At 34.5% G+C, this 27513-nt stretch overlaps 3 protein-coding genes across 14 annotated transcripts; all 3 read right to left on the reverse strand.

The window, feature by feature from the left end:
• Positions 1-1295: 1295 nt before the first annotated feature.
• LOC122526605 (chloride channel protein 2) lies at positions 1296-22241 on the reverse strand. 7 transcript variants are annotated; one of them, XM_043650135.1, is made up of 15 exons: positions 11033-11221; positions 10069-10244; positions 9701-9788; positions 5240-5525; positions 4941-5152; positions 4347-4867; positions 4026-4260; positions 3744-3906; positions 3431-3661; positions 2975-3198; positions 2703-2897; positions 2465-2607; positions 2211-2382; positions 1921-2148; positions 1296-1812 (listed from the first exon to the last, which is right to left on the reverse strand). In XM_043650135.1, exons 2-15 carry the CDS (start codon positions 10218-10220, stop codon positions 1639-1641), a joined length of 3024 nt encoding a protein of 1007 aa, XP_043506070.1. In that variant the 5' UTR covers positions 10221-10244; positions 11033-11221; the 3' UTR covers positions 1296-1638. The 7 variants fall into 7 exon arrangements, with proteins under 7 accessions (XP_043506070.1, XP_043506065.1, XP_043506067.1 ...); XM_043650130.1 differs by having other exon boundaries at positions 10069-10313; positions 11033-11219; XM_043650132.1 differs by having other exon boundaries at positions 10069-10313; positions 11026-11219.
• LOC122526612 (synaptobrevin-1) lies at positions 5447-27409 on the reverse strand. 6 transcript variants are annotated; one of them, XM_043650150.1, is made up of 4 exons: positions 26385-26527; positions 25558-25880; positions 25405-25475; positions 5447-5525 (listed from the first exon to the last, which is right to left on the reverse strand). In XM_043650150.1, exons 2-3 carry the CDS (start codon positions 25874-25876, stop codon positions 25417-25419), a joined length of 378 nt encoding a protein of 125 aa, XP_043506085.1. In that variant the 5' UTR covers positions 25877-25880; positions 26385-26527; the 3' UTR covers positions 5447-5525; positions 25405-25416. The 6 variants fall into 6 exon arrangements, with proteins under 6 accessions (XP_043506085.1, XP_043506084.1, XP_043506083.1 ...); XM_043650149.1 differs by lacking the exon at positions 5447-5525 and adding an exon at positions 23197-24701; XM_043650148.1 differs by lacking the exons at positions 5447-5525; positions 26385-26527 and adding an exon at positions 27105-27409 and having other exon boundaries at positions 25057-25475.
• On the reverse strand, positions 14496-18529 carry LOC122526608 (uncharacterized oxidoreductase YjmC-like). The gene is made up of 2 exons (XM_043650142.1): positions 17240-18529; positions 14496-16584 (listed from the first exon to the last, which is right to left on the reverse strand). The coding sequence occupies exons 1-2, from the start codon at positions 17612-17614 to the stop codon at positions 15733-15735; spliced, it is 1227 nt and encodes a 408-aa protein (XP_043506077.1). The 5' UTR covers positions 17615-18529; the 3' UTR covers positions 14496-15732.
• Positions 27410-27513: the final 104 nt, after the last annotated feature.

The following is a 27513-nucleotide window of genomic DNA, read 5'->3' on the forward strand; positions in this document are numbered from 1 at the left end:
AGTTATATATAGAAGAAAATATTCAAGGTAGCTTAATCTCTTACGTTCATGACATTATTTGTCAAAAGATAAAACAGATTTATTTTTATCTAAATACGTTTTTATTTATTACGATCTTATGCGTTTATTTTATATTTAGATAATTAAAACAAAAAGAACAAAGTAAACATTGCAAACATTGCAAACATTGCTAAATTAAATGCATATAAATATTTACAATTGCCGGTGTATTTCTAATAGAAGAAAAAAATATTTATTAGTTAAGTTATTATGAACGGAATTAATGTCATGATCGTTGCGATAAGATATCTTCGTACGTTCTTTCCTTAATATCAGCGCGTGCAATGCGAGCGTATTTCTCTTATATCTCAATCAATAAATCTAACAATTACAATAAATAATAACCTGGCACAACCATAGTCAGATAGTTACGAGCTAAGGGAGTTTTTCCATGAGTGCTATATCGTCCTTGTTCTACTTAAATAATTACTTTCTTATTAACTAAATTACGCTTGGATTTTTGTGCTTTTGTTTTTTTGTTTTCCTTTTTTTCCTCTCTTCGGACATTAGGATACGATCTTCCGCCTTTGGCACTTTTAATCATTTTGTCACATTTTTATATTAAATAAAAAAATACATTATTATTATTATTATTATTATATAAATTATCCTACTTATAATAATAAGGAAATCGTGATTCACGATACAATATTGAGCATGAAGCCTTATTTAGGATCATCGATACTTATTTCACTTTATACAACGATGAATTATTTAGGATTGATATTCACAACTCTCTCCTTTTTCTTCGTTTTACGCAGAATATACGCGTAAATGATTTCCTTATTTGAATTGCGAATCATTTTGATTCTCACTCATGCTTACGCACTTTTAATGCATGTGTATATATAACGTATAAGTTTACGTATATTTATAGTATACTACATTGATTTATATCGATAAATGATCAAACATATGTTACCGTGATCTTTCAAGCAAGCTCATTTGCATAAATTTACCATTATTAAAGTTTTTCCTATAACTATGCATATTTATTTATTTATTTATATGTATATACGTATATATATATATATTTCCTTGGATAAGATTCTCCGTACGATGGCATCTATGTACGAATAAGAGATAGATATCAAGCGATACAAACCAAAAACTACATTATTGCAAAATAGAGAATATTAGCTCCAATTAGAAAAATAATATGATTAAAAAAATGGATGTCCAAATTAAAGTAATGATTAAAGAATTTTATCTCTCTCTCTCTATCTCTCTCTCTCTTTTTCTATACATATACATACATATTTATATATGGTATATATACACATATCAGTAACTGTTTTGTACACCTCAAACTTAAGTACGAGAGGAATATATGCAAGTTACTGCCATTATGCGATGAAGAACTTGTTGCTTATAGATATACCATTAGGAAATTATAAGATAGGAAAAAAAATGTAGGGAATAGGTAAAAAGAGGCGCATCTCGCAGTTGCATCTTTCAGGTCACGCTACTCGAAGCATGCAACGTCATTATCACATTTGTTGTTTGCCATTTCTTTTTCTTCCTTTCCGTCTTTACTTGTCATTCTATTTTTTCGCATCTCTCTCCATCTATTCTATCTTAAACTTTTTCAATTTTCTCATTCTCGATCGAATTGACAGAGTTCATCGTACCGACGTTCTTATTTTCCCCTTCCGTTTCACTCTTTACCAGACTGGAATTCGAAGCATCGACGTGGGATTCCGCGTGCATCGGTAAAATTCCCGCGTTAGCGTCCTCGATAGCTTTCCTCAACTAAAAAAAAAAAAAAAAAAAAATAAAATAAAAATAAAATAACATATTTATTCGGATGACATTTGAAAGCAATATTGGTCAATACTTTTATCTTCGATTGCGACAAACCTCTTTTAATGCAACTACTCCGACCAACCTTCCAATGGCCGTAACATAAGCATGATTCACACCGACCATGCTAAAAAGACTGTGGACTTTTAACAATGACGTTCTTTCTACAAGTTGGAACGGTGCCGGATCGATGTGACACCTGGAAAAATCAACTTCGAGAGCCATCTCGCTTTCTTCCCATCTTTTTTGATCCTCGGCTGACATATCGATTACTCTTTCCCTTGGCTAAAGAAAAAAAATAATATATAAGGAGAAGAAAAATAATGGCGAATTTTCCGAATACTCACCAATTGTACTTTTTTCGACGTAGCCGGACTAGAGGAAAGCATAGGTTGATGTACCTGAGCGTCCATACCATCCTGACTTTCGCGTACCGTAGCAGTACCCATTTCTGGATCCGGATCGACGTCTTGCAAAGTTGCTGATTTTCGGAAAATTGCTTCAAAGGCCAGGCGTATTCTAAACATTCGAGAAGAAGAAACCTTCGAATATCTCGACGTTCTCGAAAAAGTACAAGAACTAAGTGGTAACGTTGGTTTACCTGCTTTCTGCTCCGGTAACCGTTGTGTATGGTGTAACAGCAGGGCTGACTAGCGGACTAAATCCTTTTAAGGTAAAGGAATTGGTTTTCTTTAAAATAGATTTCTTTGGTTGTGTTCCGAAGACCGGTGAATGGTACGTATGCTAAAATAACAAGTAAAATATGCGTATGCAAATAAGCAATAATAAATGGTATAATTTTCGTTTAGGATCTGACGTAACGTTAAAATGTTACATACGTGATCCGCCGGTCCACCACCGTTATTTGCCGACATCGTTAAATCATTAACACTTTGTCTTTGCATCTTAAGAATGTCCGGTGCTGGGATGACCTCGAATCTGGAAGGTCTCCTTGTTCTTTCTTGCTCTCTCAATTGACGTTCCATCTCTTCTTTCGCTCTTTCCTCCGCTTCTTTGTGCCATTTTTGAGCGACCTAAACGAAATATAACAAAATAGTACGATGATGCAACGAAAGAAATTTGAAAAGGTACAAATAGAAAATGATAGTACCTGTAATCTCCTTTCACGACCAATATGTTTTTCTATTAATTTGATCAATTCTAGCCTTTGAATGGAACCCAATAATATCATTGATTCTGGATTATCTACGAGCGGAAAGCCACGAAGTTTGCGATTCTCCTTAAGTATCTCTTTGAGTCTTTGATAAGTGATGCCGTGCCAAATGTATTTCACATCGCGTACCATAAAATCTTCGACGTAAACGTTGTACATACCTGTGAGAGAGAATCGTTTTATATTATTTCGCAAAGTTTCTTAAATGAAAACGTACATACATTCGAAGAAATCAATTCAAACTACAGCGTTACCTTGCTATAAGTCCAAAAACGAATGCTTTATAAGACAATCGTATGAATTATGAGTATGATCGAGAAGAGGATTAAGAAAGAAAACAAAGACAAGAGGAAATTGAGAAATGCAGTAGAAATAGATAGAGAAAAAATGTACCCGAACTCGACGGTAGAAGATCCGGTAGATAAGGTAACTTTTTGATAAGTATTATGCTGTCGTATATGCTTGGTTGTAAAAGTGCAGCAATCGCGTTACTGATCAAGACTGCTATCATTATTGGTACAATGTGAGTGATTTGTCCTGTCATTTCGAAAATGATAACGCTCACGGAAATGGTATGCGTTACGGCACCGGAAAAGGCAGCTGCTCCTACAGTAGCGTAACCACCTAAATAGAAACGATATTTTTTAATTGATTAAATAGAAATAATATTAATCATTGAAATATATCGAATTTATGTGATTATTACCTGGTATAATGGGAGTGATAATTCCATTATATCGAACACCAGTCGGAAACCAAAATGCCATAGCTTCGCCAACGGTTCTACCAAGGGCTGCGCCAATTTTGAAAACTGGGATGAAAATGCCAGACGGTACGGGGACTGTCGAGCTTATGATGGAAAAGATGAACTGGAATCGAATCCCACTCTTTCTATTGACTGCATTCATAATATTCCCTTATATGCGAGCTCTCTCAAATAATAATAAAAATATAATTTCGCGTTACACCGTTGTCGTCGTCTACTTACGGTGAATAGAACGTAGCTAAGGAGACCGGTGAAGACGTCGGTGTACGGAGTCGACCAATGTTTGACTATATTCATTTCTTCGACCCCCAAGTTATCCTTGGTCCAAGTAAAATTCGTAAAAAGTCCATATACCTGATCGTGAGTGTTCAAATCGCCGGCCATAAACTGGCCCAATCCCAATGGGAACGACACCGATGATACCAGAAGAGATACGATACCAGGATATAAAAACCGACTGGAAAATATCTCGTTGTAAAAAGAGTTCGCGTGAATTTTTCTTATTAGAGTTGAAATGAAATATTGAAATTATACGGGACTTACTTTTTCTGAAGGAAACTGTTCATACTTTTATTCTTTCTCATAAAAATAACGTATTGTCGATGCAACCAGACGTAAAACGCGCCGCTTAGACCGCTTCCAACGCCGATAAGGGCAAAGACGAAAAGTTCGTAAGGATCGAACGGAAAGTCCATGGTGAAATTGGTTACAAACATAGCCGTAATAGTTTCTTCCCTTTGAAACCATATTGCCAGGAGTCGAAACATCGTGGCACCGCAGACCGCAGCGAAAAATCCACGCCAATAATTTCGTACCGCGAAGTATACCGTGGTGACCTCGATGCTGAAGAGGACACCTCCGATGGGTGCCGCGAAACACGATGCTACGCCAACCGCGCAAGCGGCTGCTAACATCTCGCAGTTTCTACTCTCGTTTTCGTAAATGCCTTGAAAACTGGTGACTAATTTAGATAAAAGAGTAGCAACGATGCTGGCAATGTGAACGAATGGACCTTCCTTTCCCAGAGGCAAGCCTGATCCCAAAGTGGCCGTTAATCCGATCACCTATTCGGGACCAAGAGACAAACGATAAACTTGTTGTTCGGAGTTAAGGAAAAATCGAGTATGCGGGGCCCACCTTGGCGATAAGGGTCCGGAAAGTTAAATATTCTTTCAAAGCTACACCTCTTAAAATAGTTTTCATTTCTGGTATACCAGAGCCTATGCTCTGCGGTGCCACTATATGTACAAAACCAGCACTGAATAAAATCAGGCAAACGGGCAAGGAGACCCATGCGAGATACTGGAGCGCTGGATGAGACGTCAGATCTTGATATAGCCATATTCTAGCTGGGGTCAAAGAAACAAATCAATTATTAAGAGTACTCGCAACGATAAGTGCTTTTTCGATATTTCTATTAGGTACTTGGAACTGACCGTTGTTGCACATCGAGATCCCACGATCCATGGCGTAACTGATGAGAGCCATAATGATGCCCAAAAGTGCCAGAAATACCCAATCTTCGCCCAATCTAGCTCCGGTGTGTTTCCAAGCAAAAGCGAGCAATGCCAGGAGTTTTCTACACAACGGACCTCTTCTAGATTTTCTAAGATCCTCGGCTCTCGTCTTGTCATACTTCTTTCTTGCCTTTTCATGATACTTGAGTCTTCTTGCTTCTTCCTTCGCGTATTCCCCAAGGTCCTTCGTATAGCGACCATACATCTGGATAGAAATCGATCGAATATCAATTTGCGATATAATACACTTTTCCGTCTTACGCAAACAACGTGCAAATCATAACCGACAAAATGCTGAGAATATAACAAAAAGCTATACAAAATTTCATTATACAAAATATACTAACTCTTCTTAATAATGCTTGTTTTTAAGAACACTGGCATATTGATAGCAATTTCAATCATTTTGTAGCATGCGCGTTTTATTCTATTTCGATTGTTTTGTTTTGTTTTTTTCTTTTTTTTTTTAAGGAATAATTTCTAGCCGACGGAAGAAATTGGATTCGTTGCGTTCCACCGCAACGTTTGGCGCGAGACTGCCGACGAATTTCAAGTATGTACTTAATCTCGATCTACCTAAACAACCAATTTTTATCTAATCCGTAATATAATGCCAATAATATAGATTGACAATGAAATCTTCATTTAATCTAACTACAAATTATTATATAATTCATTAATTTTGATCTTAAGATTTAAGATCATACGATCCGCAAGTTTTTCCTTTTTTCCGTATATGATAAAAAATAATCGCGCAGATCTGTTAAATTTGGATCAATTGAAAAGAAAAAAAAATAAACTTAATAATAATAATAACTTAAAAAATTCACGATTAGACAAAATTTGTTTGCTAATGAACGATTAGCACCAAGAGAAACTGAAATATGCGTTTTAAGCAAATGAGAGCGCGTATTCGACTATTACGTTCCTACTAATCGATGATTACATCAAGGTTTACCGATTATCTATTTCAAATTTAAATGGCGAGATAACAAGGAACGATATATGTTATTTGAAATGATATATTCTCGTTTTTTACTACATAAAACATATATCATATCATTAATGATAAGGAATGTCGTTATCGTTTCGAAATTCGTATGGCTCATTACCTTTCAAATTCGAAATTTGTTTCTTTTTATTATCCTCGAAATAAATGAGATATATATATATATATATATTTAATACGATGATTATGATGAAGATAGCGATAACGATGACGACAACTGGAAACGATGATGTAAGTGATCATATAAAATTAGATACACTTTAAAGCGAAAAATTAGTCATTCGAACAGATGGAGGATATAATAAATCATCATTACTGGAAAGAATAAACAAAATATTCGAATTATATTAAGCATACGACTATAAGACACGCAAAAAATGTGAAAATATATTGTTAAAATGATTAGTGAATTAGGAAGGAGTTAGAAATTTGTTGTAAATTAAGCAACGAGCTTACACTCACAATGTAGTCATCGTTACAGACAAAGTATGCCCTGTTAAGTAGAACGGCCGGCATGAAAGCTAATGATATATATTCTCGGAAAGAAATGATCGAAAATATTAAACGTCGATGATCGAATAGCCAGTCGAATAGTCAAGTAACCGATGACGATTTTTTCCAATTTTCCAACTTATGCTGGATCTTTTTCGTCGATAGATCGAACATCCTTTTTCCTTTTTCTAATCACCCGATCGATGATGGTTTTCCTTATCGGTGCTCTTACCAAATGGTTCATAGAAATGAGAAACACCTCCGATACGTATCTCGTCGAAGAACGTTCCTTAAAATTTGGCAACTCGTTTAAAATCAGTTTGTTATTTCTGGCAAAGCAAACCGATTCTTCCTAGGTTTAGCGGCCTATCCTTATTGTTCCTTGCTCTTGGCAATCACGGTTGAGTGAAATGAGAAATAGAGAGAGAGAGAGAGAGAAAGATAAATGAAACATAACACGTAAAGTCACACTATTATGATAATCTTATAGAATCCATGTTCTCTCTTTTTCGTCAAATCGTTTATACTCGATAGATAATAAAACAAATTTTCACGATAAATATTTTTCCTAATTTTCTTCATCGATCGCGCGCGTTATATATAATAGAATTCGTTTATTATAGATTTATTTCTTAAATCTTCGAAGACTCCTTCTCGATAATCTTCCTTGCTTATAAACACGATGATCATCTTCTTCGAAAAACTTTTCTTCTACTTCTTCTTCTTCTTCTTCTTCTTCTTCTTCTTATTATTATTATTATTATTATTATTATTTTCTAAGAACAAACAAAATTGATCTTCTCCCGTTTTATTCTTTTCTTCTATGAAAAAAAAAATGGATTTACCGTCCCCGTCCACGCTTATTTGCATGCGGAGGAAAACTGCGGAGGAAAACTGACGACGACGACAGTTTTCGTACTTGCACTACCAACATATTTGTTGAAAATTGGCAACGATCGAAATTCTTATTTTTAGCGTGATTTCTAACGTGCAACGTTAAAGGGCGGATCCCTATTGTTTACAAGGCTTTTATTACATCCCTAATTTCTATTAACATCAAAGACCTTTTTATCTATCTTCGTTTCACTTTCACAACTATTTTAATTACGAATTTAAGGATTATATACGTCTTATCTAGAGCATTATAATATCAAAATTGATCTATATGATACGATATATATATATATATTTATCTATCTGTTTGTCTCTTGTTTACGCACGGATATATACATCCTTCGAATTCGTTGTCGGCCATTTTTATTGTTTATAATATCTTTATAGATCCTCGTTTAAATTACGAATAGAATATAAAAGCAAAATACAAATTGATCGAATTCGTCGGTTAAGAAAATTCTTGAAAAGGAAACTTCTCATATATATATATATATATATATATATATATATAGAATTTGGAAGTACATACGCGCATACGGGAATATTTATGCGTCGGCGTTGTCCTACTGGGCAATCGGTTTCTAATCCAATTTTAGTAATTAGGCCTAACCGATTAGCGATACAAGTCATTGGCGCGTACACGCGTGTATAAAGTTCCATTAAGATGTAATGGAACCCTGGGCGTCCTCTTTTCTTCAAAACTTACAGAAATAAATTTCGAGGTAACGACCTTCCCCTCTCTCTAGTTCCCCCTCCTCCACCCTTCTAATCGTATTCTACGGAAAGTCGTTTATACCACGGATATATTTGACGTTATATAATTAATAAGAAATTTTGATATGACGATTCGTTGACGATTAATGCATGCGAATATATATTTTTTACATGCATAACGATTTATTATAGTTTTATCCCTAACGTGAAATAACATTTTCGATGGCGATCACGCATGCCCTACAAGCTTGCACAATCTTTTAGAATTTATTAGAAAGATCAGACTGCATTGAGCAACGCACGTGCGCGCGCCCTCGCGTACAATGCGTTAAAGTTGCAAGGTCGATGATATTCTCTTCGGCAAGGTTGACTCGTCTGCGGACTCCCGACCAAATGACAGCGTCCATTTGTCTCCTACCAAAATCTTACGCATATATATATATTTATATATCTAATCAAATAGAAGTTTTTTTTAAGTTATTTTAAATGGCAACCGAATTTAGAAAAGAAAAGATAATCGCGATTGGTGGGTGCGAATGGATTGTTTCGCGCGAATCACGCGGTGCATCTAAAATCGAGTCACGTGACGCGACGCGCATATAACTATCTCGCTCTACGTTTATTTCAAATGTAGCCTCGTCGTACGCTTGGCGATCGTTCAAAGGTCGTGTCACTTTGACCATCGGTACCGTTTCTCCTCGTTTTACGGACCGTACAAAATCTGTTAGACCGATCGCAATTCATCCCCCCTTTTTCCCCTTTTTCGATTAGATTTTTTTCTTTATATTTCCAATAGCACGGTTAAATTCATCTAATCGTCGATTCGACAAAACAAATCATCGAAATATAAGAAAAGACGAGTATTGTTCTCGTTGGCAAGCAAAGATGGCTCGTCTACGATTCGTCTAGCAGCAACAACGACGATATAATTATAAATCCGAGTGGCGTTCATTGGCATCGTTCGTTTTCATTCTCCCCCAGGAAGTTACACAGCGTCCAAACGAAATCGTAATCTTTCCGCGAGTGCTTATCAATTTCTTTGGGAAACAAAAAGATCGTTACGATTTTCCTCGTAATTTTCTAATTTTACCTTCGCGTTTTATGACATTGTACGGTTCGCATATTCTTCGGTTTTCCCAAGAAGAGAGTAACTTTCCTCGTACTCGTTCCAAGCGAATATTATAACATTCTCTCGAGTTTTTTTATCAACATTAAACATTCCTTCATGCTGAGCAATTTTCATGACAAATTATAAATAAATAATGTCTTACAATTGTGTTTATATAGTCGAAAGGATCGAATTCTTGTTGCTCCTCATCGGGATTTGGTAGAGGACACGGGTAGAAGGCTTGCGAAGGTCTGATAGAAAGATTCTTTTTTAAAAGGCTAATATATTATACTTATATGAAAGAAAAATATAAAATATAAGGAAACAAAAAGAAATCATATTTTATAGATAATCTACGAATAGAAAAATTGTAAATAATCTTTCCGAATAATCGGCGAATTAAATAATAATATTTTGGCCAATATAATTAATCAAAAGGGGATGGGGGGGGGGAAATTAAATGTTTCAATTAAAGAAATTCTTAACAATAGTGTGCCATGCATAATATTAAATAGAACGATTGTTCTCTACCTATGCGACCTATTTCGCCGATTTTCCTTCAACTTGGCCATCAGTCTCGTAAATTCCTCCCACTCTTTGTCAACCTCCTCTTCGTTGCCCTCCGGATGATGATGATGGAGGCTCTCCTCCAAGAGTTCCTTTTTTGTTGCTTGATTCGCCATATTTTCACCGGTCTATTATGATTTCTATTTCGATTTCGTTTCGATTTCGTTTAGATCAAAACTCACGAGCAATGGCCTTTAGCGCATTATAATCTATCGCGTCAAAATTATATCTTATAAAGTTTTATACGTTTTAAACGTGAAAAAACTAGATAGAGAGAAAGAGAGAGAGAGAGAGAGTAAAAGAGAGACAAAATATAGGATTTTATTTTTTTTAAACTAAACGGATCCGTTCATTCGACGGAATTTTCAACGATTTCAAACGAATTCCAATAAAACTACTATAATAAATAAATGAAAAAATAAATAAATAAATAAATATTTTGCGTGTGTTTGAGAAGAAATCTTTAGCTAGAGCTCGAAAGAAAAAGAATGAATTTCTTTCAACGACATGACAGATACAATTCACTCTCACGAAAGGCGTAACGATCGGCATCCGGTCGTAGAACGATTCGGACGTGTGATCGGAGCTAACACGTAGGAAGAACCTTGCAAAAGTCACGCGAGAACAATCGACCATATCTATATATACATATATATATGTATATTTTTATTTTCTTCTTTATTTTATATATTTTATATATTTTATTATTATATTGACAAATATTTCCCATCTCTCTCTCTCTCTCTCTCTCTCTCTCTCCATCTTTCCACAATTCTTACGAAGATCGCACTGTCTTGTAATCTCATGTCAGATGAAAAGCACTTGTCGGCATTATGAAAATAGATAGAGATGGAGAAGAGTAGATGAAAGAGAAAGGAGAAAATGAGTGAAGCAAAAAAAAAAAGAAAGTTAATGGCAAACCCCGTACAGATCGGCCTAACGGCGAACGATCTAACGCGAAGCGTCAGTGAGTCACATACTGATGACGAGAAGAGAGAGAACGAGAGAAGGACCTAGGCTGCTCCAATTTACGAACTCATCAGCCTCACTTTGCCATCCCCGTCGTCGTCGTCGTCGTCGTCGTCGTCGTCGTCTTCGTACAACTCGTAGTACTGCACGTACGTGAGCGCATACGCTCACCTAAAGACAAACTACTGTGTGTGCAAAATAATTTTCTCTACTTCGGTCAATTCAAATTATCCATTGTGTTAGCGAACACCTCTGTGATGATCTTATCGCGTTAGACAATTGATTTATCTATTGGAAAACAAAATCTACGATTAATTCTTTTTTCTATATTTTTTTTTCTTACTTTTTTTTATCCTTCATCTCAACAATAATATTTGTTTAATTTAATGTAACGTGCTCGAATTGACGATTGCTCGTGTGTCCAAATTTTACTCGACAATGGTATATACGTCATATATATATATATATATACATTACTTTGACAAGGTAGTAAAGTTTGATCTCTTCCGGCGATTATCTCAAAAAATTGGTGTTCGTTAAATGACCTGTCCCGTGGACTCATTAACTTGACCGAGGGTCGCCATATATAATAGTAACAGCTTGTAAATGTATAATAAACATTATACATTTTTCCGTATTAGTTTTAATAGATTGGACGGCACAGTTGTGTCCAATGATAGATGAGCTTTCCGACGCGCTTTTTCTAGATAATTAAAAAGACGAATATGTAGGTTGTGGATCTCTATGGTATAGTTATCGAACGTATAATATATGTTGTCGTTCGATGTGGTGGCCGATAAGGTTTCTAGTACCGACTGTACGAAAGCCGTGCACACCAATTGAGCACTTCCCGAGAGGCCGAGGGCTCTCGTAGGATGTTGCCTTCAAAGTCACCGGTTATCATATCGTTTGAAATTAACGCGTAATGCGATGAGTGTCCGTCTTAAATGGACCTCCTCGAGCACGTGGACCCTGCGTACACCGAGATCATTTTCTTTTTATTTTTCTTTTTTTTTTTTTTATACGAATTCATCTTTCCTCCTATCGGTTTATTTTCTTCCGCGCGATCGACGAAATATATTTCATTACCCGATCGAATCATCCGGTATTACAAATTCACGTACGTACCTCCAACTATGTAAAAATTCGCTAAGCCGGAATGTATAACCGAGGATCCCAATTGGCCGATTAAAAAACAACTGATTGCGAAGAAGCAAATCGTTTCTTCTAACGAACCGGTAAGAAACCCGGCTAAAGTTATTGTTAGTTAGTAGGACTGCTGTGTTATAAATTTACTTATTTGAGTTTACCGACTTGCGCTTCTACTTAGAGTAAGCAACTGCTAAGATAGCGTAGTTTGAGATAATACGAGAAAAAAGGCAACCGACTGCGAAAATAATTTCTAAATTTATATCCCGCGTATCGGTAATGTGACAAAGAGCTAATTCAAATCTTAATTAGAATCTACCGCCTTTATTTAGAATCGCATGTTTGCGAACGATACACTTGAGAATCCTTTCGACGTCAAAAATAGATTTGTCTCTCTGTTACATTAACAAATGTAAGATCAATTTATGGTAAGATGAAAGTTTCCTTTGATTCTTATAATTAAAATAATGCTTTTTACGAATTCGCTAAATGGTGTCTCGTCTAAATCTCTAATTGTAAGATCGATGCAAATGTAACTATTTAACGCTTTGAACAATTTGGATGATTATTACTCCGAAGCGAGATGTAGGAATGAATGAAAGGCGAAGAATCGGTCCCATGGGTTCCATGACCCTACACCACCGATGTATTAGACCATTGAATTAGTTAATGTCAGTCGCATGGAGCGGCAATGAATGCGTCAACAGAGTGCATGCAATCGCATTTTGGATAGGATCGTTTGTTCAATTACTGGGCCTGCCTGCTGCCTTCCTTCCTGTTTAACCCGACGACGATGATGCACCCTGCTGCCGTTGGTCGTTCCTTTCAAAATATTCACCGTCTTACCGTCCATCTTTTTTTCCTTTTCTTTTTGATTGCGCATAATTAATAATTAATGTTACATTTATGAAATGATTCATCGCGTAAAACTTATGAACGCTTTATATAAGCTGAACGTTCTCTTCCTATTATCGTTCAATTCTTTTCTATCATTTTTCGTGGAGAAAAAAAAAAATAGGATATTTAGGAAGAGCGTAATCGGCCGGTGGTGGTCGATAATGTGCCAGCAAACAAAGCTCACCGATAACTCTTCGACCTCGTGCACGCGTCTCTTATACTAATTATTCGTTTGCGGTATCATTTCGAGAAAAACATCTGCTTCTTTCTCATTATTATTCGCTATTTTATTCTTCTCTCCCTCTCCCTTTTTCTTTTCATTTCAATCTTTCAAAGGATTCAAATACGTTTTTATGTAGATCAACGAGTTTTCTTAAACAATGAGCAAAATATGCGATAATAAATGACGATAACGTGTGCAGAACGAGAACGATTGAAGTAAAGTGCCACTAATTTTCTATTTTTGTTTCCTTTGCTTTGACAATCGTAAACGACATATTTTCCATCCGCATGTTTTACGTTTTGATTTACGATTCTTAAGAAGTTGTTCTTTTCATTCTTTGTTTCCTATTATTCGAGTAACGATCAGAGAATAGCGTAATTTCAATATTCATTATTTAACGCAAAGTGTATAGTTTTTTTATACGTACTTGCTATTACATCAAAATATTATTTATAAATTATATATTATTTTCTTTCTATAATTAATTTCTTTAATGAAATCATTTCGAATAATCTTATTTGTCGTTATTCTTCTTCTTTTGGTTTTATTTACTATCCTTTCACCGCGACTATATAGAAAGTGCGAAATTCCTTGGCGCTTCTTTAACGTGACAAGTAAAGAAACTAGCTAATCTATTCCAATGGCCATTCTATGGGATAGAATATAAATTGCTGCGTGTGCGTTCATTCGATAACTTCTGTTATGTAAAGTTTCATTTCACGAGCAAAATCTAAATAATATTTGCCTCTATGTAAGAACAAAAATTCAGAGAGTCAAATTTATCGACGTTTAATTTCAACAATTATATTACCGAAATGTATTTAACGTAATGATAGCGAGAAATCGTCCGAGTCGTGAGAGTTTCCAAGACGATAACCTTGTTTACCACTTTCCAATGGAACTTGAAAATATTCTCTGAAAAAGATAGTCGCCCGCGTGTATCGAAATTCTTAGATACCAATGCTCTACTATGTTCGTAATTATGAAAAAAAGGATCTCATTTGTGTTTTTTAATGTTATTTCATTTAATAATATAATATATATACAAGCATTTCTCTCTTAATATTTATAATAATTATACTATAGTGAAAATCGTAAAACAATATTATAAATATAATTTGATATTATCTAATTGTATAATTATGTGTAAAAATGTAGTATAATTAAATTTATTACTTTGTAGATTTTCTATATAAGATTTTGTCCTTCTTTTATAATATTTATAATTACAATTAGTATAATTGACGCTATAAGTTTCATATTACATAACGTTTGCTTATTAGAGACAAAAGCAAGAATCAGTTAAAGAGGGCTAATTTCGCTTTTATCTTGTCTATTTTATCATCTCGATAGAAGAAAAAAAGAAAAAAATAGAACCAGCGTAATTTTCTCATCGTTCGCCTCGCCACCACAAAGGATGCAATTATGCAACGAGAGAAGTTTGCCGCGAAATACGAGATGTCATTAGAAAAACTGGTCGATCGTGAAACGACGAAACAACGTAAATATATTATTACTTTGATGCTCATATGCCAAACGAATCGAGAATTAAAACAAAACGTGAATCGAATATTGAGACGAGTCGATATTCAAGGTCATCGTATTTGTACGATTACCGTCATCATCGAGCACTGTCGTCGATCGAGCTCTCCCGATCGTGATCCCGATCGTGATCCCGATCGCATATCTCTTATGTCATCGCGCATTAAAACCTAGTTTCCATGAAATCATCGAATCGTTACGAACAATTGTTTATTCTGGATAAACGAGATAAACACTGTTCGTGCAATGCCAGTAGAAACGAAACCACGAAAACTGTCATCGCGATTCATTTCGTAATCCTAATCGATTTATCATTCGTTTCGTGGTACGATTAAATTAACTAGAGAAAATATACGAATAAATGATTAAATAAATAACTTTATTGTTAATACAAAAAATACATGTATATGTATATTTTTAGAAAAATAAATCGCGATGTAAAAGAGTTATTATGTTCATAGGGTAAACAGTCCAGTTATTCATAGCGGTTGACCGTAATCTAATCAACTTTAAATAGTAAGATTGTTGGACTTATTTCAAAAGAATGCAGTCAATCTCGTACAGTAGTCTATTAACCTGTTAATAAACTTTTTTATATTGTATATATCGTAGATTTATTTATTAGTAGAAAAATATATCTGTTTAAAATAATCAAGTATCGTGTCTCTTTCGTCAATTAAGAACAACAGTATATATAATATATATTATATATTAATGGTCACAAATTTGTTCCTCCGTCTTAAAAAACTTATTTCGATTAGATCTATCGAGCAGTATCATGAGCAATATAGTAATATATAATAGCAAATATAGTATGCAAATTTGATTCTTATCAAACATCTTAAAATCTAACTGCAAATTTTCGGTATTAATTTCATGGGCAAGACCCCCATGATTTTGGCAAATTCAGCAGAGTCTTTTATTTGATTTGGATGATATTCTATTCCACCTTCTCTATCGACCTTCGCCATGGCGCATCTTTCAGTGTCCCCAGCCACGAGAACGGGTAGTTCAGCTGTAGTCGGAAGTTCCCGTAGTTGAGCGAGCAAAACCGCCAATCTCTTTTTCGAATCGCTACCGAAAGCTTCGGGATCGATAGCCATGAAACAGTGTCCTAAATCAGCAATCTTGTCGCCTTTTTTCCAAGCGCGAATGTTCGGTCCAAACTGGCTGCCGGAAAGAACGCCGCAAAGAACTTCGACCATGGTAGCAAGTCCGTAACCCTTATAACCCGAATTTCGTTCTTCGCCACCCAAAGGCATCAGGAGAGTCGCGTCGTAAGCATTTTGAGCATCCGTAGTAATTTGACCCTGACCGTCGAGAGCCCAGCCCGCGGGTATCGACTCGTGTTTTCTCATAGCCAACTCAATTTTCCCCAGTGCCACGGCAGTAGTAGCTATATCCAGAACAAATTCGTCTCCATTTTCTGCAGGCATGCCTAAGCAGATAGGATTTGTTCCCAAAGCAGCTTTTTTGCTACGCGTCGGTGCCATCAAAGGACTCGTGTTAGTACAATTGAAACCAATCAGACCCTCTTCCATAGCCATCAACGCATAATAACCACAAATACCAAAATGATTGGATCCTCGAGCCGATACCATACCAATTCCATATTCCTTAGCTTTTTTTATCGCTAATTCCATACAATACTTGCCGATTACCTGACCCAAACCATTTCGTCCGTCTACCAAAGCTATCGCCTGTAAAAAATCTATCTTTATTTTCTTTCCTCTCTTTCCTTTATACTTATTCTTATAAATGGTCTATATGCTTCCACAGTCGAATTTACTACACAATATTATTATTTTTTCGGCGAAGCGAATTTTTCATGTACATAAGTGTAATGTACACTATAGAAAAGATATAGATAATAAGAGGGGAGAGAGAAAAATCTCCAATATTTACTTTCCACGCGATAATTACGATATTTCATCGTCGGCTTGTTATAATGTTGTTGCCGATGACGTAAGAATGTTAACACGCGCTCGCTCGTTTGTTATGCGCAAAGCACGACAAGAGATAGCCCTGCACTTGCGATCGTTAATTAGATATGTATAGTAGACGGAAGGTGGATTTAATGTTTACAAGCCGACGACGAAATAGATATTGTTCAAAGAGAGAAGTATCTTATTTTATCGTTTAATCGCTCGTTAATGTTTCAAGGTTGCTCCCGATGCCCCCGTTTAAATCTAAACTGAGGATGCGAATGATATATTAATGGTAATCGTTCAAAGGTAACAACTCTAATTAACACTTTTTTCTTCTAATAAAATAAATCAAATAAATCAAATAAAAGAACATCCGAGATAACTCCGGAAGCATGCGTTCCATCATTTCGTAAGAATTCTGTCGAACCTTAAAATCTCGTATGATCTCTGGTTTGGCGACAGGATCGATGATTTTTTTTTGAATATCGTTCACGTACATCTGCATTCTGTTCATACCATGGCTAAAGTGACCGCGATAATCGGAGGTCATTAAATGACACGCAACTTCGCGAGCATCTTCTTCGCGTGTTCCCACTTTGCACATGCATTCCTGAATGAATCTGACGACTTCTTCTTTTGGTACAACCATATCGTTCGTATTACTATTGGACGCCATCTTTCTTGCGGTACGAACGACAACACCAGCAACGTCTTCTTCTTCTTTTCTCAAAATTTGTAACGTCCTCAGCCAAGTCGATACGCAAACTCGTATCGAGGAGCTTCCACGAGAACAGATTATCATTTTTCTAACTTGTTTTTTCTTTCCTCCTTTTTTCTTCTTCTTCTTCTGGTGTTTTGATTTTCTTTATCTCTGCCTTTCTCTCATTCGAATAAATAAAAAATAAAATTGAACCGTTTCGACCCTTGACCTGTATCTCACTTGGACGCAACTCGTATCGATTAAATGTATTCTATCGCTTTCGAAAACGCTGCGTGTGTGCCGTTATCAAACGACCCACTGAGCTGTTATATTGGAAAGATTCGCGTTATCGTTCCAGCTTCATCGATTTTACGACGAGCAACGCAACTTTTTTATCTTCGAAAAATATGTATATTACTCTTCGAGGACGCAAATATCGTCGTTAAACTAATACGCTTGCTCATCGAAGTGATCGATACTTTTATTTTATGTTAATTGCTTTTTTTTCTATTTTCTTCTTTCGTTTATCACTTTTTTTTTAATGAACCTCCACGAGTTTGTCGATACCACCACTGACCTCGCGATACGCATCCGCGATATGGAAAATTTGAATTTGGCGCCTTTTTCACTCCGTTGAAAGACCAATCAAAATTACGTAACACCTCGTGCAAAGTTTACGACATTTTCTACAATTTCTGTCAAGAAACACGGCTTTAATTCTTTCCGATTTTCTCTCAGTTTTCGAACGTATTTAAATATATCGTCAAAAATGCAAAACTTGTTGACGATAACGACGATAGGATCGATCGACGATAGGATCGATCGACGATAGAATCGATCGACGATGCGTTATCGTCCAATACAATGTTTCTTCTCTCGTTGTTGTCGACACTGCTCGCGAGAAAACTTGTTTCGAGTGTTGGACAGCCTGGGTGACGTTTCAACGGCGCCATTTTCAAATTTCATTTGTCAAATCGACTTAACTCGAGTTTACGAATTATACGCGATTTTCTATTTGTTTCTTTATCCGCTAACGATACTATTATAATAATCAGATCCACAGGTATACATTAATGAAAATGTAATTGAACCTTTTTCCTCTATTTTTCCTTTTTTTTCTTTTTTTTCTTTTCAAGTTCCTCACATTTCACATAATCGATTGCGTGCATTATCCTTGAACGTTCACGTGCACATCCACACACACACACACACACACACACACACACACACACACACACAGATATTTAAAAGCATATGTAGAAAAAAAATAAAAAGAAAACAAAGAACGTTTATGTGAATTAGATAGTATTTCTAAACCGTAGTAGAATTATCAGTTTTATAAATCTTTTTCTGGGTGTGCGACGATTCAAAAGAAAAAGAATAGAATAATTAACCTTTTCGTTATACTAACGACCTATATACAGATTCGTGCAAAAGCTCCATCGACCTATATAAGATTCGTATGTACGATCGAATTTATATTAAACCATACCCACGACACATCCGAAAAAATTAATATATAAACTTACAATTATTTATTATTATTATTACATAACTAATTAAATCTTGTAATATATGAAAATCGTAACTAAATATTAGCTAATTGAATAGAAATACTCGAAAATGAAAATATTAAAAATTACAAAGAAAGAAACAAAATATATAAGTGAATGTATATGTAAATGTGTACATATTATGGTACATAGATATGGCAGCATTTGAATATCATTAAAGTTAACGAATAAATATTTGCGTGCTTCCTCTTACGGTTTATAGAATCGATTATATGTAGATATACATATATATATATATATATATATATACACTTTTAAAAACACCTTTTCGATCCCAACGCTTTAATCAACTCGATTAAAAACCAGTAAGCATAAATCATTTGTCTAATGGACTTTATCAATACACGTATGTACACACACATATGTATATATATATATATATATATTTTTTTTTTTTTTAAGTATAATGTGTCCTCATTGAAGAGAAAGCGCGCGCGCACACGCGAGAAGTAAATTATGATCAAGTTTATTCAATTAAATGTATGAATAAAGGTTGAGGAAAATTCACAATTATTGAGAAAAAAAATGGTATTATTTAAGTAAATTTCTAAGTAACTGGAATGAGATAAATTAGTATCTTTTCCTCGTCTTTCCCTTCCTTCCTTCATTTCTTCCTCTTATAATTCCAAGTTTAAAATCGGCAACGATCTCGTTAGTCTTTCTCTCTCTCTCTCTCGACCTCGATTCTTATTATCATCGAAAGACATTTTCTGTGATACCACTAGCGAACATTCTGCCGGTCTACCACCAACTAAAGAACGCCTTATCTCTGCTCTCGACAAGCAACAAATCTCTCATTTTTTCTTTCATTTTTTTTCGAGTTATCTTATATACATATATATAGTAGGTAAATAGAGAAAGTAATCAAAGCGAAAATTAACTTTCATCCGTTTCAATTCTAACGAGTTTAATCATTCAATAATAATATATCGCAAAATATCAGAGTATTTTTAGTGTACTTAATATTCTCGTATAGAACTTATTTTTTATTCTAAAAATGATCGTTTAAAGGTATCACCAAAAAATGACAAATAAATAAAATAAATAAACGAGTAGAGAGAGAGAGAGAGAGAGATCAAATAATAAAGTCAAGGCGATGAAAAATAAGTATGATCGAAATCCTTGAATCGATGCGATAATTCGATTAGTTAACATATATAATCGCTAGAGCAAATTCCGCATTCGTTTATTAGATAGCTATGAATATTTACGTATAAAGGAGTCGTCCTACAGGCTTTTCTACGAACGATCCATATATGGGTCGGTAGGAACGAAAGGGTTAGTTTGTTCTTGAGCTTTTGGAACATCCTGTATATGTGTAAATAAATGCATAAAGGAATGACGCAATCGTGCTTCCGATGACACGCAATGCGATCAAATCACGTTTATTATCTACATAATATTTCCAAACGATCATACTTCTGAATCATTATTACCGAATGTGTGTGTATGCGCCTGAAAGAAAAAGAGAGAATCTTACGAAAATTCGAAGGATTCTTAATACTCGTAATATGCGATCGATAATAAATCAAGAAAAAAGAACATAATTAAAGTTGATACTGCAAAAAAAAGTAAGGGAATATATTTATTAACTATATATATATATATATTTATTAACTACCGAGATGAAACGTTTTCAATAGACGATGTTCGAGCGATAATCGACACTAACGAGTTATGATGTCACGATATGTATAATGTTATCTCGACTTTATATTCGTCGTTTGTAAAAATCGAGGAAGGAGAAAATGAAATGTGTTTAAAACGGAAGGAATGGAAGAAAAATGTAAGTAGAATAAATAAATGATCATTTGTTTCGATAATCGAAGATTATCTTTTGATCGAAACAATATCCAAAGGGAAAATAAAATCAAATCTGTTTAGAATAAAAAAGAAAAAGAAGCAACGCGCATCTTTTAGTGCAAATAACATTTATCTCCATCTCGAAGTGAATAATTATAGTCGCGTTAAAGATACGGCGAATAAAAGATGAATAATAACATTCTTTCGAATATGAATCCAGCATTGTGCTTAAAACTTATGTTATAATGTTAGGAAACTGTTAAATGTCCCGGGAATTTGGCAAACGTAAAAATGACTTTATAGACCAGTGACAACGGCAAAAGCAACGCACCAGCGAGTAAATTGAAGTTAAATACAAAGATAAAGAAATAAGAAGTGTCTCGCCAAGCTACGTTTATGCATCTTTATTCAGCTGCCCTGACATTTGAAATAACTGAAAGAGGGAGAGAGAGAGAGAGAGAGAACCATCTATAAATAACAAAATTTTAAATCGAATTTATTATATAGACGAATCGAAACAAGAGTAACGAGCGATCTCGAGTTTGAAATGTTTGTTTAAAAAGAGGACCGCGATTCGACTACGATAAATCGATAAATCGATAAATCGCGGATTTCGCGGATATCGAAGAATATGAAAAAGCACGAGAGAAAGTTGAAAGCACGTGTTTTTAATAACGATCGTGCGCGCGCATAGAATGATTCTACTCTCTTTGAGCAAAACTATTTACGCTTAAGAGTATACTTAAGCTAAGAATAAACATGAAAATAGGTTTGCAACCCTTGCCGTCACTTTTGGCGCGTTTCTCGGCTCGCATTGTTCTTAACTCGAATATATAAGGTTGTGTATACTCGTACGTCATCAAACGTTCAAGAAAAAGAGCTTGAAACGTTCGTTTTCATTGTGTCATTCATTTCGATTATTTCTGCAAAGCGATCTAATTCCGACGTATGAAAAAAAACAAAACAAATGAAAAAATGAAAAAATACTCTGTGAAAGATAAATCCGCGAGTAAGATCTTAAAAAATATTGTTTACAATGTAAAACGATGCGCGTACTTAAGTACGCGCGTACACGTATGTATCGAATATCGAATTGCACTCTAAAGTTGCTCTTATCGATTCGATACGTAAGACGCTTCAAATTTTTACTCGTTTCGCGTGCATTTGGTCCTTATTCGTAATGACATCGATGATAAGCCGCCCAAAAAATGATACGATTATATTCGAACGATCGAAAATAATAAGGATAGTAATAAAAAGAAGAAAAAAAAAAGACTCACCAAAGTATTCTGATATCCAAGTCCATACTCATCGTTTTCTCTTCCCAATTCCGAAGATGCCATTTTGAATGTTTATCCCGCTGAAGGAGCACGCGGTATTGAAAAATTCAGGTAAACCGCAAGAAAGAAATAAGAAAAAGGAGGAAAAAGAAACGGAAGAGGATTGGGATTGGATTAGGTGGTCGTCGCTTCGCACGCGCGCACACGCACACGCACGCACACAACTATCTTACTAATGACTGTCCATAACGGGTCTATTTCTCTCTCTTTCTTTCTTTTACCTTCCGATATCTCGTCAATGATGAACTCTTTGCAAAATCAACTCCGACTTTTCTCCCTCTTTTTTTTTTTCTTTTTATTTCCAATTATTAATATTATTACTATTTTTCGCTTCTCCTATAAACTATCTCGTTAACAAATCTACAATATAACAATTCAATGTAATTTTTCTGAAATAAATAAACAGTTAGATTAGAAGAATAACGTTATTATTAAAAATGAAAAAAGATAAGACAAAAAGTTTATTATTATAGACGATATTAAAGGTCTCGCACAGTTATCTGTTTACTCTCTACTTTTTCTAGTTCGCTCGTTCAACGATTCTTCTTTATCGCGTTAATATACAGAATAGAAATGTTAACGTTTACGGTTGAATCTGTCCGATTGTTTCCGTCGATAAACAAACCGAAAGAGAAATATCCAAACGATACGAATTTTGTTGTTTAAAGCAAAGATGTTAATAAATTAATCGATCGATTTCTTTTCAAATTAATCGTATAGGAAAAATCTGTAAATAAAATAAAAGAAATATTTAAATACTCGCGTTACGCATAATGAAAATGAAACGTATTTTATCGACTAAAAAATATATTTTTAACATATTATCAAGGTCTACAAACGTATTTAATAAGAACATTTCCAAGGATCGAGAAGGAGAAAAAAAGAAAAAGATATAAAAATTGATGATAACTCGCGTTTTAGGATAATTTAGGAAAAATCACTCTTCCGCTTCCATATATCGTTCTCATTTCTAAACCCTTTTGAATCTCGGTTTTTCTTCCTTCTATCAACACCGACCGACCGACCGACCGACCGACCGACTACGCAATGATTTTACGAACAAATTCGAACACTCGGTTGCTGTCGTCAAGGCGACGCGTGTCTCAATGATTCTCTAACAACGTTAACGTTCGAACGTTTTCACAATCGCGATCTTCTTTTCTCAAAATAATTTCAATCGATTTAACCAACTATCGATTCTCTGATAATAAAGTCGATTTTTCAATCTTTCTTTCTTTCTCTTGCCAATTATTCTGCGTTACTGATCTCCGAACGTAAGACTAGTTTCGAATTTACAAATAAGCAGCACTATCTGGTGGTATAGATCATTACTATAAATTTATATGTATTATTTCGTTAGTTTCAACACTTTCGTATGAATTCGAATATGTAAATCGAAGCGAACGTCTATTGCTAAGATCATTTGTTATATATAAATATAAATAAATATTGATCCAAATTTGAAGGATATTTTTCTTTATCTTGAAATATAACATGCGTTCTTACATTAATAATAAAGTAAAATAACTAACGCAAAGATTATCGAAAGAAATTCAGAAGAGTATAGAAAAGAAAGAGTCGACTTAAGTATAGCCTTCCTCCAATCGGTCGAACGAAACAACCGGTCGATCTCATAAGACGGGAAGAAAAAACGATACTAAGAACTATCGATAGGGTGAAAGAAAGGGATAGAGATAGAGAGTCTCTCGTGCCGGTATTCGTTAACTATTTTTTATACGACTGCTAATAAATATAAATGTTGTAAGATATATTTTGTTTACTTGCCGATAGTGTTAAGACGCTTGCGTGTGTACCGGGCGTTAACGAAAATAATAATATAATAAAAATCGTAAGATGGAGGCTTAAAGGCAAGGCCGCGAACGCACGGCTCGCGTGCCGCCTCTGACTGTCCGGCCGGACGGTCGCGAGCCGACTGATAGGTGTATGAATGAGGCCGGTCGAGATTTCTACCGAGGTTTTGCGGGAAAATCAAAATCTTCTTACGTCGGTCGAGCGGCACTTCATTTTCTTAACGCATTCATTTTATTTCTAACGTAATTACTTCGATTGATAGAAATATAATTGTCGATGACAACGTCTCAGACTCGTCTTTCGAATCTTTCTCGTTTCTTTTTTCTCGTATATTTTTTCTAAGAAAAAGGAGAAGAAGATTGTCGATGAAACAATGTTTTTTGCGATCGTCACATGACGTGAATGTTTTTTTAATCGATTTTAACGTCAGGTGATCGCTAATATCTCGAATAAATATTTACCGTTCTCTTATGAATCATATCCCGAGCAATACTGAAATTTCTCATAGTTTATTTTCACAGTTAACACTTTTCCTCGATGTTTCCATTCTTTGTACTCTTTTTGGGTACATTCTTGACTATTTTCATTTGATCGTTGAATCGCCTATTTACGTATACAATTCGCTTTAATATTATTCATTTGATTTTTTAGCATGACAATCTAAAAATAAGGTTTATTTGTTAAAATAGTCGAGGAAAGTAGTTACCCGCTAACCGTTCATCGAAGGCGTTAATTTCGTCCTCCGTGTTTCGACATTTTTAACGGTCAGGGTGAAACTTTTAATGATTACTTATAAGTAAAACGATGTGCGAGCATTACTTTACACGTACGCATGTGTTAATTAAAATATTATAATTAATAATTCGTATTGAATTTTAAATAGACATTTTGTATGCATATGCAGTATTTTGTTGTCTCGAATGATTAAGTATTATAATATACTATAAGAGAAACTTCTTTACGATATAAAAGATAAGATGATAGAGGTATACAAAGTGTATGTAGGAGTCACATAAAAAGAGTATAAACATTATATATTATATATCCACGATAAATGTACAATAAGCATTGGAACAACATAAAAAAACCTTGGTATTTTTTAACATCAATTATTTAAAATAGAAAAGGCCACCCATATTAATACTGCGTTAAATATACAAATTGTGCAATCACGTAGATTAAGTCTCAAAAATATGCGCATCATTTTTATCCCTTAATTATATTATTAACCAGATCATACATTATATTTTCATAGAAATTTGTTCTATCATTATAACCTGTACATATTTTTGTCAGATAAACTTCATTTGTATATTATAACTCCAATATTGGAATATTCGACCAATACGATAAGTTACGTTACCCTTAAAAAACATTATGGAGCTGTAGTTGCGTTAGGATTATCAGAATCCGAAGAACTTGGTACAGCGGAGTCTATCAAAGATGGAAACAATGATAAATGGAAAGATCATTTGGATGAAAAATATAATATAATATAAAAAAACTAGATACTTACATATAATAATGATCAAGATCACAACGCATATGATACCTATGATGATCATCATCTTGAGGTTTTTCCACCAATATTTTCTTTTAAGTTTACCAGCTTGTTGCTCGAACTGCGTTGCACCTTGTTGCAGTGCATCGGCTCGATTCTCAAGCTCTGACAATTTCTGATCTCTTTCCAGTACTTTCTCTACGTTAACCTTCATTATTCCCACCACTTCGTCAACCGTAGCTTGCGTTTGTTGTAACTTTTTACTAGATGCTGCCTGCTGCATATTTCTTGGCCCACCGATCTCAACTTCCGCAGAGTTGCCCACTCCGTCCATATTTCTAAAACAGTTCAAATTATAGAAAGGAAAAATGTTTTACAAATCAAATCTCATTGTATAATTATACGAATACTATTATGATATCAATTTATTCTGTCTCTAACAATCCGAGAACACGATACGAATATCACAGCGAATACAACAATTTATATAATAGTCAATCGTCGAAGGTGAAATAATTTACACTAATTTGCAAGAACAACGCCCATAACCTATATTCCAAGTACTTACATATGTTAATAGCTAATAAACGATTAAAAACTTTACTATTTTTTTGTAAAACTACACTTTATCGCAAAAACAAACGATATGTAAAATAAAAGATATAACGAAAAAACAATCTTCGTACCACATTGAGATTCTTTGACCAAATAAGTATTTCCGTTATCGTGTCATATCGATGAACTTTACCAAAACAATTTCTAATAACAAATCTTTACCGAATAATATAAATATTATCATTTATATATATATATATATACACATATGCATATATTATACTTACGCGTAATACAAATTCTAGAAATTAACGTACAGAAAAGAAGAGAAAAAAAGCACCCGCAATTATACCCGGTTACGAATAAGCCCACAAATTTCTGTCGATGACGAATACAGTTTACAACAGATGACACATGAAATGTAAGATGGCGCGATAATAATGACAAAACAACGTTGACATTTCGCGTTATTTCAAATGAAGATACGTTATCGTGATAAAATAAACGAAGAAAAAAGAAAATTGCAAAAGAAATACTTTAAGATAAGGTAAATAAGATGGTATGAAATAATTATATATATACATATATATGTATATATTTATTATTATCCCCTTAAGAGTTTTCGTATCATTACCGACTGTTTTTTAAATCGAAAGCGCGTTAATCGCCGCGTACAAACAATTTCCAAAAATGTACGCCAGATGGCGCTAACGGTTCTCAAATCAACTCGTAAAAAATCCAAATGCGATCGATAACAACGTATAGCTAAAAATCAAATTATCGTTATTAATACGATATTTCGTATTATAAAATGTATATAAAAAATACAAAATCAAAGTTCATCTTCGAAAATATAAAAAGAAAAGCGAATCCGAGTACTTAGAAATGGAGCATTCATAGCGAAGTACATATAATCTTTGAGAGATTTAGGACGCGTTATATGTAATCAAATGATATTGTTTTTAAAAATGTAATAAAAAGAAAAGATGTTTAGAACAATTACTCACCGTAATATTCATCCATGGTAGTCTTGTTTTCGTTAAAGATCACGTAGACACTGGGAACCTATCGGGCTTCTACGTCCAACTCAATAACGACTCGCGACGAAAATCGCAACAAGAGCATAAATAGAAGATTTTACGGTTGATCCTGCGCGTTAACTCAACGCGCGTTCTTGGCCAGGACCGTACGAAAATAGATAGCAAATTTCAGCAACATTTTAATTGCAAATAAACACTTTATTTCGTCGAATCATCGTGAATTCTTCCATACGAAATGATATTTATTTCATTGTATTTCTGATTATCGTTAAAATGTAACTTTGTTGAGTTGAATGATTAAAAGAGAAACTACAAATTACATAAAATATGAACAATTAAAAGCTGGAACAAATAAGATATCGTATTGCTGCTATAT

Source organism: Polistes fuscatus, unplaced genomic scaffold (genome assembly GCF_010416935.1).
Source record: "Polistes fuscatus isolate 324 unplaced genomic scaffold, CU_Pfus_HIC Scaffold11, whole genome shotgun sequence".
Lineage (NCBI taxonomy): Eukaryota > Metazoa > Arthropoda > Insecta > Hymenoptera > Vespidae > Polistes > Polistes fuscatus.

Excerpts from the sequence above, each read along its gene's own strand:
- LOC122526612 (XM_043650150.1), bottom strand. The coding sequence starts at position 25,876 with ATGGACGGAGTGGGCAACTCTGCGGAAGTTGAGATCGGTGGGCCAAGA. Across the intron at positions 25,476-25,557 it reads GATCTTGATCATTATTATAT|ACTCCGCTGTACCAAGTTCT; the intron begins GTAAGTATCTAG and ends CATCTTTGATAG.
- LOC122526608 (XM_043650142.1), bottom strand. The coding sequence starts at position 17,614 with ATGATAATCTGTTCTCGTGGAAGCTCCTCGATACGAGTTTGCGTATCG. Across the intron at positions 16,585-17,239 it reads AGATCATACGAGATTTTAAG|GCGATAGCTTTGGTAGACGG; the intron begins GTTCGACAGAAT and ends GATTTTTTACAG.
- LOC122526605 (XM_043650135.1), bottom strand. The coding sequence starts at position 10,220 with ATGGCGAATCAAGCAACAAAAAAGGAACTCTTGGAGGAGAGCCTCCAT. Across the intron at positions 9,789-10,068 it reads CGGCGAAATAGGTCGCATAG|ACCTTCGCAAGCCTTCTACC; the intron begins GTAGAGAACAAT and ends TCTTTCTATCAG. Across the intron at positions 2,898-2,974 it reads GTCGTGAAAGGAGATTACAG|GTCGCTCAAAAATGGCACAA; the intron begins GTACTATCATTT and ends TATTTCGTTTAG.